Source organism: Nicotiana tomentosiformis, chromosome 12, assembly GCF_000390325.3.
Source record: "Nicotiana tomentosiformis chromosome 12, ASM39032v3, whole genome shotgun sequence".
NCBI classification, from domain to species: domain Eukaryota; kingdom Viridiplantae; phylum Streptophyta; class Magnoliopsida; order Solanales; family Solanaceae; genus Nicotiana; species Nicotiana tomentosiformis.
Window position 1 is genome coordinate 20,025,606 of NC_090823.1, and position 13,383 is coordinate 20,038,988.

A 13,383-nucleotide genomic window follows, 5' to 3' on the forward strand; every position below is an offset into this window, starting at 1 on the left:
TAAATTTATTAGATTGACAAGCAGGGGGAGAACTAATGTGTTGGTTATGAATTTGACCGAACTAATTAATTTCTGTATAAATCTCATATTTGTTTAAAGAAATTCTTTGCATATGTATACATTATTAATACATAACTTAGTCACTTAGAATACAGAATGCACAAGTAGGGGTTTCATTATTCGACCTGGATCGATTTTTTCCTAAAAAGAAACCAATTCAATTAAGTCTATTTTTAAAATATTGGAATCAAACTAAACCAATAAGTCAAGTTCTTATTGGTTCAATTTCATCGGTTTTGTCATATTTCGGTTTATTCAAATTTTTGTCAATTTTTTCTTAAATATAAAATATACACAGCCAAATGCATACCTGACAACTATATTCCAATATAACACGATCGAATCAATTACTCTTTGTGAAAAAATATATCATTTACCAAGATATTTTGATGATAATTGAATTATATGTGATAAGTTTAAAGATTCAACTAAATACAAGTTATTTTTAATATGAAAGTAGTTTTATGGACTTAACAAAATAAAAAATATCAATCAAACTAGAATGTAAACACAATAAACTAGATTACTAAATTTGCAAAGATACAGACTATAAATCAAGAATGCAAATAATTAATATGTATCATAAAATTTATAAAAGAATATACATATATGTGTATTAAGTTTTAAGTAGATATTTTTATAATCAGTTTGGTTTGATTTTTTCTAACTATTTTTTGCTTAAAATTAAAATCAGATCAAACAGTTTGATTCAAACTTAGTCCATTTTCAAAACCAAGCAAAATCAAAATATTATCGATTTCGATTTGGTTCATATTTTCACCCCTAGACATAAGCGTCAAATGCTCATAAATTTATTCATTGGATATTGACAGTTTTGTTTTTTCACCAATGATTGACAGTTAAATAAGTTAAAAATTCTCTCCTCCATTTCGGGAACTGCTAATGGCGTCGGTGTTCAATGTGTTCGTGTATGGCAGTCTATTAGCTGACGACGTCGTTCGTGCACTCCTCAAACGCGTCCCTCCATCTAATCCTGCTATTCTCCACAATTAGTCAGTCCTCTTTCCTATTTTCTATTTTGAATAGATAAAATTCTGTTACTTATTAGCCATTGATCTTGTTTTACACTTTTACCTTTTTGATTTGTGGTTCCATTTGCACGAAGAAGACGAAGCTTGAATATGTGTTTTGTTTATGGGTATTGCCGATGGACACTATATTTAAAGAAAATTAAAAGGAACATAGTAGAAAATTTTGGAATCTAATTCTTGGACTAAGCTGAAATTTTGGGAGGTTATGGATTCTAATTTCGACGTGTTCTGACTCAGAGGTGGAAGCAGGACTTAAATTTGAAGAGTTTAGCATTTAAGTTCTTTAACACTACATCAAATACACATTTGGGATTATGAGTTTAAAATTAAAATATTTTTTTATTAAATTTTATTAAATTTTCACATATAACATCTATTAAGTGTAGAAAATGCCAAGTTCAGTTGAACGGCCTCTAATATTTCAGTCATAAATCAGTGATACTACTAGCCCGAGGGCTTTGGTCTAGTGGTAAGAGCTAGCACGTGATGTGTGGATTAGGTAGGTCGCACGTCAAAGGTTTGAATCATGCTGCAGCCAAAAGTCCAGTATTTAAGTGGAGATGGGTAGAGGAGTGGACTCATTATCCACGAGTTTAGAACCGTGCTATTATATGAAATTTCATGCAACTGATACCTTCAACATAGTATTCTTCAAACTAGTTGAGCTCGGCTGTATGAATCTAAATATTCATCCGCTCCATTTGGATATGTGTAATTCTAGTTTTCTATAATGTATTTTAAGACAAATTAAGAGTTCTCTATTTTTTCTATTGACATACGAAACTCTACAAACTGAAAAGACTCCTAATTAAAAAAATTCCTGGCAAATACCAGATCTAATGTGTATCAACAGGACTAAGCAGGAAACTAAAGAGATGCTTGGTAATGGGATTTGTTTTGGTTTTGGTTGTACGCATTCTCAAGTTGTAGTTACCTGTTGATAATTCTCAAATCCCAATAGTAGGATTCTAACAAATGCTCGGCAATGGGGTTTCTTTTGCTGTTTTGCCTGTATCCAATGCCAATTTGTGTTTACTTGTTCTGTTCATTGTTTCTCTAAGTGACGGGGGATAAAAAATTTTATTATCTTGTTAGCGGTAACCAGTAACCACTGATTCTATTATTTTGGTGTAGCCACAGGTTTAGCATTAAAGGGCGTGTTTATCCTGCCATTCTACCCGTAGAAAACAAGAAAGTTGCTGGGAAGGTTTGTTGAACCTCTCAACATTTTCTTTCTATAGAGCTTCCGTTTTTTTTTGTTGGTGTATTGTTGTAGAGCATTGACAGAAAGGTATTTTGAACCGTCCGACTGTGTACTTTAGAGCATTTAGGACGCCTGTGCTCTGTATTATGTAATCCTTACGAGCTGTTTTAGACATGCTTAATGAATCACCAAAATTATTTTCATTACAAGCACCATAGCTGCAAGTATTAGTACTAGAAGTGATAACAAACTACTAATGCAGTTCTTTGTCATTGAGATCTTATGAAAAATTGGATCTATACCTCGGATCTTCTAAATATGCTTGTTCTAATAAAATTGCAGGTTCTTTTGGATATCACAGTTCCTGAATTAAATATCCTGGACATGTTTGAGGACGTTGAGTATGAAAGGACGACTGTTGATGTTTCACTGATGGTATTGATACACTAAAGTTCTTAAAAATTGTTGCATTACGAATATTCTTTTCATGGCTCAAGCATGATATTGAGCATGAGTCAGATCAGTCTGAGAGTTTAGATGTTCCTGTTTATTGGATCTACTGAACTATTAGTTTCAACTTTGCAATTGTATTCGGTTTGTAGAGTATGTCTTCACTTTGCAGGATAGTTCCAAGACATTGCAGGCTGAAACATATGTTTGGGTTGACAAGAGAGATCCAAATTTATACGGAGAATGGGACTTTGAGGTAAACGTGAGATCTTATATATCTACGCCTCTCTTAACTGCTTGTTGGGCAAAGATACGAAGAGGGGATATACTTTTTTCTCCAGTCCTATCTTTCCTTTCCTTCATTTTGACTGGACAGTGCATTTATAAAATGTAGTCTGTTGCAAGGGTTATATTTATTTTTTGGTTGCCTGATTGTAAGCTCCAAGTAGGTAGTTGTATTTGATCTGAGATTTACAAGCATATAATCAACATGTCTCAGCAAACCTATAAGTACTATAGTCATTTAATTGTTTGAAGACTAGTGAATCCCCTGATTTGAGGTCTCCATTAATCCCAAACTTGAAAGGAAGGACCAAATCGGTATCTTCAAGAGAGATTTTGAATGAGTATTTGTTATCATAAATGTCCGATAACCTTGTTTACACTATGGATTCCTTGTTTTCCTCTTCATGTTTGAATGCACGTTTCCAGTTTTCAACTTGTCCTCATGTTTGATCCGTGTATGAAATCAAACGTATACATGCAGACTTGTTACTCATAGGTACTTTCCCCCACCCCCAAGTGGTTCTGATAGAGTTTTGTTGTGGCAGCACACTATTGCTTATCAACAACCTATAGAGTCTATTTTACTGTAGAAGCAAAACTCACAACTTGATCATATAAAGTTTAGGACTTGTTTAGGTCTTCTATCAGTGTGAGACCCTTTTTCATGAAGGTTCCTCTATTTTGCTTTTCGATTCATTCTACTCAACAAACTTGCTTCCTCGTAAAGCTAAGACTGGTGAAGCTCCGGTGCGTTGGAAAAAAACAAAAAGGAATCAGCATGAAGGAAACTTGGGGAAAAGATGCTAAAGCATTGCTTTTCAACCGAGAATGTTGAACAAATTTGTGTTTTTAGAATTTAGGGTATGATAAAATCTGAAGAATCTTGAGAAATTTAAAGGTTGAATATCAAGTCTTTGAAAAGTTTCTCTGTTAAACACCAAGGAAGTCGAAGCTAAAGTTGTGTTCCAACTTAAATTGATATTTGGTCTTCACATATAACAATTAACTCCATATCTTGTAGTCAATTAACTTTTTAACACCCCTGATGCATGGTCTTCATTATGCCTTTTAAATTATTTGCACCCAAAAATTCTTGAAAATGCAAATTTGCTTAACCCTTGCTGGATACACAATGCAAATTAGTTAGAGCATCACCTTATGATTTCCTACTTTCTTTTCTGCATTGTGCCAGAGTCTCAGCATCTTATCTCCCGAAGAGCCTTGATTGGCTATTTCCAAAAAATTGAAATATAAACAGAGCTTTCATTTGAAGTTAAAAATAACCATAATTTTCTCCATCAAATGGAGCAACTTCGTTGTTGATCGTTGTGGAGTATGCCATCGTTTGAATGGGGATCTTTTAGTTTCGCTTTAGTGAATGGAAATTGAGGATTGACACAACCGACCCGAACTTGTTTAGGATTGAGGTGTAGTTGTTGTATTTTAGTGAATGGAAAGATTGGGAGCTTGAACAGTATTAGGGGCCCATAGCTTTGGCTATTTGTTCAAGAGTCCTGGTTAGAAGTGGAGGAGGTGCTTAATATTTATAAGCAAGAGCACCTCTACTAGAAGTAGTTTCCGTCAAGTCGATGTTGCTTCCTTTCTTAACTGAAGTTAGCAAGTCCTTAATTTTTGTGTTGGCTTATGGAAATGTTTTGTAGGAATGGAAACAGTTGCACAAGGGAGACTTCTTGAAAATGACGATGGGGTTCAGTGAAGAACTGGAGCTACCAGAATCAAAAACCAGAGTGGCAACTTATGAATCCTTCTATGCACAGGAAGAGAACAAGTCCAAGCCTTGATGTAGTTGATGAGTAAGTGTATACCAATAAAAGAATAAAGAAGCCTTGATGTAGAAAGTATGGATATTCAGTCTGCAATGCAGAAGTCTTCTCAATCTATTTGTAGATAGACTTATGTAAACTTCATATAATATTTGTAGATACTAGATAGTAGGAGTATTCAAAAGGGGTAACATATTTTTCACTTGTGCTCTAACTAAAGCAGGCATATGATTGAACAACAGCATTTCCTGTCAATTACACAAACAGCTTCCTGTACACCAGATCCTCTGCCTGTTTACTCCCCCCCCCCCCCCCCCCCCACACACACACACACATATAAAGTCCCTTATTCAGATTTTGACGCTAACTCTTAGTCTGCAAGTACTGTCTGGGGTCATTTGGTTAAAGAGATAATGATAGCCATCCCGGGATAACAACAACTACTACGCCTCAATCCGGAAGAAAACATTCCTTATGATATGTCAGGTTTCTGATATTAAAAAAAGAGCTGTTTGGAACACTTTGGTCTCTTTCAAAGGAGAATCCAGTACCCCAAAATTCTGAGAAGAAAGTACAAGCTTCAGTATCTAAAAACATTTATTTAGTTCACGGGGATAGGAAAGTTATCTTGGGTTCAGTATGGTTTAAGATTATAGGATATCATCATCACATTTTATCCATATTTAATAATATTAGCATAATCTGGATTTCCAATAGAAAAGGTAGTGTGAAATATAATTCACTGTACTCTCGTTTCCCTCGATGGGTGTACATGGACCGGGTTGGTTCGTTTTTTATCAAAACCAAACCAAACCAACTATATCGGTTTGGATTGGTTCGATTTTGTTGTATTTTTCGGATTTTTTGTTACTTAAATATTATTTTAATCTTACTATGTTAAATTTTTGATAGGTAAATATATGTTTAGTAAAAATATAAAAATTTGTTAAACATATTATCTATTAAAAGATTTTTATGGGAGAATTTTCTTAGTAACACATAATATTATTTTTTTAGTTGTCTGGCAATAATGTTTTGTTGATGTGCACTTTCAAGGTTAACCAAATTTAGTAATTAAAAATAAAAATCAATATGATACCTAAATAATAATAGTCACTTCACATTAGAAAAAAGATATAAGAATTTAATAGATTTTACCATATGATATGAATATAGAAGAACAAAGAGATTGACGCATTTTGGTAACACTTGATGAGAAAGTGATCATACAACCCATTATTTAAGGTTAATAAATATGGAGCACTTCATATACTATTAAATATTATATCCCGCAAGAGAATCCCAATATTTCTATATATTTTTTAAAGAAAATTTTATATAAAATCTTAAAAGTATATACAAAAATTATATATTTATATGTCGGTTTGGTTCGAGTTTTTATACTCAATACCAAACCAAATCAAACCAAACCTAATTGGGTTTTTTAATCGGTTTGGTTTGACTTTTTAGTTTGGTGTGGTTTTCCGGTTCGGTTTGTACACCTCTATCCCTCACTTTTCATTCCCTGTATTTATAAATCTCCTCTTCACTATTTTAAGTATTTTAGATTTCTTTGTTCTTTCATAGGTATAGATGTGCTCCACGCATACAGGGGCGGAACTTGAGAAATACCCATGCGTTCGGATAAACCCAATAATTTTTGCTTAAATCATATATTATATTAAAACATTTATTAAATATGTACTTCATAACGAGATATAAATTCGGTGCCAAATTTATAACGCATAAAATTCAAATTCAGACTCTGCCGCTACACGCATAAGTCAATAATTAGCTAGGCTACTACAATACATCAATACATTTCGATCTGTCCTAGAAAAGTACACGTGTTCTTTGGTGTCGAAATTAATATAAAAGCAGCACTATATATTCAATGTGACATGCTATAAAGTAATTATAAACTTTATATTTATATTAGTCGGTTTGGAAAGCATTATTGAAAACAAATATGGAAACTATAAAAGGCATTCTGATACATTAAACTCCTCCCGTTATATGCGGAGTTCGAGAAAGAGTCGAACGACAAAGTTACGTTGTTCGTAACCTTACCCTCCAAGATGCTGCTGAGACCACTAACACCAACTTTATAAGTTATGCAAAGAATATTGTTAGAACTTTAATTTCTATTGAAAAATTTGCCTATCACAATACACCAAGTTGCCACCTTTGTCACAGAGCCCTTGTTCTCCAACTGAATCAACGACCTTCCCATAACTATATCTCAATGGCATCTTCCCCAATAATCTATGAAACTCACCAATACACTCTCCTCTTCTCTTCCTGTGCTCCCTTTTTCTACTACTCAACCCCACATCCCTTTCCTCCATTTCTCCACCTTCATTTCTTGCATCTCCCCAATCCCTCACTTTCTTCGCTCCCACTAAAATCGGCCCCTTTTTTACCTCTCCCGCTACCACAAAATTCATTAAAATATCCTCGCAATTATTCTTTTCTTCTACTTTTGCCCTCAACTTTTCGTATTCTTTACTGCACGTGTAATGGTGGAGATATTGTGCTTTTAAAATCATGAATTTTGTTAACACGATGGAGTATTTGCTACTTTCCATTGTGTAGATCCATGATTTTTGGGTTAAGTCGTAGTTGTGGGACCTGACGAAAAACCCGATTAGTCGATCCGGGTCGGATTTCCAGATTTGGAAGGCGAAGTTTATTGATTCCGAGTCGGGTTCGATGTCGTCGTCGCAGATGAGTACGGCGCGCGTGGTGATGGTTTTTTGAGGGTGGAAGCGGAGGTTGAGACTGGCGGAGGGCTGCCGGAGGACGGAGATTGGGGCGGCGGTGGAGATGGACGAGAGGTTTTGGGAGAGAGATGTTAGGGTTTGTGAAGGAGTTGAGGGGTTGCTCCAGAGGATGATGACGGCGGCGACGGAGGACGCGGCGGCGTAAGTGGCGGCGATTGAAGTGAGAAGTGGGATACGGTGCTCGGAGTAGCCGTTGATTAGTACCGTCATTTGATCGGTTTGTAATGTTCGTGGGTCCGCCGGTGGACGGTTGCACGGGTCAGAGTAGTGGGGTCCAATTCGGAATGAAAAGACATAAAGGGGCATGGATAAGATTATAATTACATGGAAGGGATAGATGGGCTTTTGATTCTTCATTTTACAGAGGTTGTGCTAATATCATCTGTTTAGTTATGGCAGTTAATGGTGGAATCTGGTGGCGATATTGTGAGTTAGGACAGATTTAAGGACAATTTGATACTATATTGCTTCCGCCAAGTGCACATGTAGTGGACTAGTGGTAATCTTGTTATTTTCGAAGAATTGAAGGGGCATTGTTTCATATGAAGAGTGAAGTGATGGGCTTCCTAAATTGTGTTGTTAAATGGGTGAGAATTAAAAAATAGCCAGATTTACCGGTAGTAATTGAAAAATAGCCACAATTTCAAAAGTAATCGAAATTTAGTCACTTTTCATGTAAAGATAAATCTGAACTAAAATACTGTTTAAAATTCGGAAAATATTTTAGCATAATATATTGGAGCATAATATACTGGAGTTCCAGTATAATATACTGAAACTCCAGCATATTATACTGGAGTTCTAGTATAATATAACTGTCCAGCATAATATGCCGGAAGTTCATACACAAGTGCTCAAATCTCCAGTATATTATGTTGGAACTTTCCGCGTGTTGGAGTTCCAGCATAATATGCTGGAAGTTCATACACAGGTGCATCAATCTCCAGTATATTATGCTGGACCGGTCCGTGTTGCAGCAAAATAGTGACTATTTTTCAATGACTTTGCAAACGCTAACTATTTTTGAATTACCAGTCCAAAAATCGATTAGCCCGTGCTGTTTTTACTTGTTAAATGGGTAATATTCACAATGATGTACAGCGAATTTGGCACAAGTACGACAGACTCAATTTTTGGCCAAGTTCTCCTGGTTGAAAAGCTCCTTCTTTTCAAAATTGAAGTATTTGGCAAAGCTTTTAGAAGAAAAAAAAATATTTTTGAGTAGAAACAGAAAAAAATAGTTTCTCCAAAAAACTATTATTTTTATAAGTATTTTCGAGAAAAATACACGTAGAAATATTTTTTAAAAGCTTGGCCAAATACTAATTGATGCTTAGAAGTATTTTTCAAATTAATTAATCAAACACAAATTGCTTTTCATTAAAAAATAAATTTGAACAAAAAAACACTTCTCAAAATAAGCTCATTTTTTCAGCTTGAACAAACAGGCTTGGAAACTTTATAGCGAATATGTAAGCGTAGGTAATAGTTAATTCTCTTATAAAATAATTTCTCAAACACAATAAAAGCAACATTCAAAGTGTAATAATAAAGGTAAAGTATTACGATTTTACAGAAAAAATCAGTGAACTATTGAGAGCATCTTTTTGCACTTTTCTTTTCTTATTTTAGGAAATAGTACGAAGCATTTATGAAACTTTATTTAATTACAAAAGAAAAGGTTTGACGTCAAAATTAGAAAAGCATTTTGGCGTGCTTTTAACCAATTGAGATTAATTCTTAGTAGTTTAATTGGTTGGCGAGATGAACTTTCACCTTGGCATGAGTTCTCCGCTTTATAATCATCTCCTCAATTTTTCCTTCCCTTCCCTCCTATATATAACAAAAAATTAAAAAGAAAATCGAGAGAGAACTTTCTATAAATTTCTTGTTGGGAGAAACAAGTTTGTTTATAGTATAACCAATATACATTACAGGTAGATTCAGATTGGATTGGTTTTTCCCCAAAAGGAAACCAAATCAAGTAAGTAGGTTCTTCAAATATTGAAATCAAACCAAACCAATTAAGTAAGTTTTTTATCGATTCGATTTTTATCGGTTTTGGTCGTTTTTCGGTTTTTCGGTTATTTATCGATTTTTTTTTTAAATATGAGACATACACTACCAAACACATATTCCGGAGACTACAGTTTCAATGTAACACTATCAAACCAGTTGATCTTTGAGAAATCTATCATTTACCAAGATATATTGATGATAATTGAAACAAATAGTGATGAATAATTTAATTACTCAATTAAAAATCGATTATTTTTAACATGAAATAAATTCTTGTACTTACCAAAAGAAAACTACCAACCAAACTAAAATGTAAAGGCAAAGAATTAGATTATTATAATAGCAAAAAACTAGACTAAAAATATAAATGACTAATATGTACCATAAAATTTTAGAAACTTTATATAAAAATATACATATTATCACGACCCCAAATTCCCTCCGTAGGATGTCGTGATGGCATCTAGTCTCTAAAACTAGGTAAGCCTAACAATGCGGAATAATAATAAATATCTGAAATAAATAAACTACAATTCAAACAATTTCAACTCCCAAATTCCGATAGAAATAAGTCACAAGTTTCTAAGAATTTATTCTCTATGTCTTTATATATCAAGGTCTAAATAAAATATAAGGAAGCAACATAAAATGATAGAAGGGGACTTCGGAGTCTGCGGGCGCTGGCAAATATACCTCGAAGTCTCCGTACGCAGGTAACTCACTAACGTCTAGGCTAGTAAAATATACCTGGATCTGCACAAAAAGATGTGCAGAAGCGTAGTATGAGTACACCACAACGGTACCCAGTAAGTGCCAAGCCTAACCTCGGTAGAGTAGTGACGAGGTCAGGTGAGGCCCTACTGGAATATAATAATGTAGTGGTAAAATATTTAATAATATAGTGAAATAAAATGACACTGGAAATAAATCAAATAGTATGTCACATTTAATGACACCAAATAATTGCAAATAATATCTCGTGAAATCAAAACAGAATTTTCTTCAACTTTATGAAAATCACAACAATTAATCGAAGGCAACCATGGCCATAAATCAATATTAACAAGGGCACTACCGAGGTACCGCCTCGTAGTCCCAAATTATAAATAATTTCACAATATCTCATTTCCTTATATCACCGCGGGAGCCTTCACAATTTATTTAAAGAAAATATTTTTTTTCCGAAATAGCATCCCGCGTTTTAGCCACCCTTATCACACCGCATGACTTCTAGTAGTTCCCCTACTAGCCACGCGTATCAAGCCACCCTTATCTCACCGCATGCGTTTCAACACTCATACCTTATACCACCGCATGCGTATCAATATCATAATATATCACAATTTGCACCACAAGTGCTCAAATAATTTAACTTGCCAAAATAATTCAACAATAATATTTTTTCACAATAAAGAGCTCACGGCTCCCTCACAATGAGTATAAAAAAAAAATATATTCAGGAGTAAATAATTTAGGAAAATAATATTTCAAAATCTTTACTACGTTGCTTCAATATCAAGTTTAAAAATGTCACATACTTCATATTAATAATATTTAATTTAAAGAAAATCAACCTTCAAATAATGCACAGAATAAAAGAAATCAAGTTTCAACTAAACATGTAAAACAATTAGTAGGAAAAGGTCGAACAAATTTGAAGTATATATCTCATATCATTGATGAAGAATATAACAAGATAAAATAATTTAATAAATGCGCAACAACGATCTACACAATTTAAAATATAATCTTTTACATTTAGCCCGTGTACACACTCGTCACCTCGTGTACACGACTTTCAACACATTTCAATAATCACATTCATATTAATTCTAGGGAAAATTTCCCCCACACAAGGTTAGACAAGTCACTTACCTCGACTTGCTCCAATTTAACTAAGTATTATGCTTTTTTCTCGAATTTCTGACTCCGATCGATTTGTATCTAGTCATAATTAATTCGATACAGTCAACAAAAATTATAGTAATCAATTTCATAAGAAAATATTACGTTTTCATTAAAAATCGAAATTAGCTCAAAATTTGCCTGTGGGGCCCACATCTCGGAATCCGGCGAAACTTATAAAATCCGACAACCCATTCAATTACAAGTCCACCCATACTAATTTTACCAAAATCCGATAACAACTCGACCTCCAAATCTTAAATTTTCATTTCTATGAGATTTTCTAAAATTTTCCAAATTTCAATCTCAAAACACTAATTAAATGATGAAAATAATGATATATTCGTATATATTGACCAAATCCGAGTTAGAATCACTTACCCCAATATTTTTCCTTGAAAATATATCAAATATCGCTTCTGCTCAAGCTCCAAGTTGTTAAAAATGGCGAAATGGACGAAGCCTCCCTGTTTTTATAACTTACAGATCTGTCCAGGGTGACCTCGATCATGGGGTCCGATCATGGAGTCCGATCATGGGGAGTCCGATCATAGGGAGTCTGATCATGGGCTACCTCGATCATGGGCTGCCTCGATTTGTAAGGGACCTCAATTTGTTAGGGACCTCGATTTTGTAAGGGACCTCGATTTGTTATGGACCTCGATTTGTAAAGGAGCTCGATTTGTCATGGACCTCGATTTGTTATGGACCTCGATTTGTAAGGGACCTCGATTTTGTAAGGGACCTCGATTTGTAAGGGACCTCGATTTGTTAGGGGCCTCGATTTTGTAAGGGACCTCGATTTTGTCATGGACCTCGATTTGTTAGGGACCTCGATTTTGACAGGGAGCTCGATTTTGACAGCAGCCCGATTTTGACAGCATTTCCAGCAGAAAATTGCAGCAGCTTTTGCAGTAGCTAAGTCCCACTTTTGATTCGTTAACCATCTGAAACTCACCCGAGGCCCTCGGGACCTCAACCCAAAACACCAACAAATCCTAAAACATCATACGAACCTATTTGAAACCTCAAATCACATCAAACAATGCTAAAATCACGAATCATGCTCCAATTCAATCTTAATGAAACTTAGAATTTCCAACTTCTACATTCGATGTCGAAACCTCTCAAATCAAGTCCGATTGACTTCAAATTTTGCACACAAGTCATAAATGACATAACGGAGCAGTAAAAATTTTCAGAACTGAATTCCGAGCCCGATATCAAAAAGTCAACTCCCCGGTCAAACTACCAAACTTTAAATTCCTATTTTAGCCACTTCAAGTCTGATTTTACTACGGACTTCCAAATAAAATTTCGATCACGCTTCTAAGTCCAAAATCACCATACGGAGATGTTGGAATCATCAAAACTCTATTCCGGGGTCATTTGCACATAATTCGATATCCGGTCACTATTTGAACTTAATCTTTAAATTTTTTATCAAAATTCCATATCTCGGGCTAGGAACCTCGGAATTTGATTTCGGGCATACGCCCAAGTCCCAAATTACGATACGGACCTACTGGACCTATCGAAATACTGATCCGAGTCCGTTTGCTCAAAATATTGACCAAAGTCAACTCAATTGAGTTTTAAACATCTAATTCACTTTTTAATCCATTTTTCACCTGAAAACTTTCCGAATTTAAAGATGGTAATGATTCGAGTAATGGTAAATAGTGCTTAGATCACATAATTAATCATTAAATTTAAAGATGACATTTTGGGTCATCACACATATATATAGGTGTAATAATAAATTTAAATAGCTACTTCTATAGTCGGTTTGATTCATTTTTTTTCCGGTTATTTTTTGATTAAAATTAAAACCAAACCAA

The 13,383-nt window shown here is 34.4% G+C and overlaps 2 protein-coding genes across 2 annotated transcripts; one reads left to right on the top strand and one right to left on the bottom strand.

Moving 5' to 3' along the window:
• The first annotated feature begins 804 nt into the window (after positions 1-804).
• Positions 805-5,111, top strand: LOC104098616 (AIG2-like protein D). Its single transcript, XM_009605400.4, has 5 exons — positions 805-1,073; positions 2,247-2,319; positions 2,659-2,751; positions 2,939-3,022; positions 4,713-5,111. Exons 1-5 carry the CDS (start codon positions 964-966, stop codon positions 4,851-4,853), a joined length of 501 nt encoding a protein of 166 aa, XP_009603695.1. The 5' UTR covers positions 805-963; the 3' UTR covers positions 4,854-5,111.
• Positions 5,112-6,742: 1,631 nt separating this feature from the next.
• On the bottom strand, positions 6,743-8,292 carry LOC104098617 (glycosyltransferase family protein 64 C3-like). Its single transcript, XM_070191947.1, has one exon. The coding sequence runs from the start codon at positions 7,973-7,975 to the stop codon at positions 6,980-6,982; it is 996 nt and encodes a 331-aa protein (XP_070048048.1). The 5' UTR covers positions 7,976-8,292; the 3' UTR covers positions 6,743-6,979.
• Between the last annotated feature and the right edge of the window lie 5,091 nt (positions 8,293-13,383).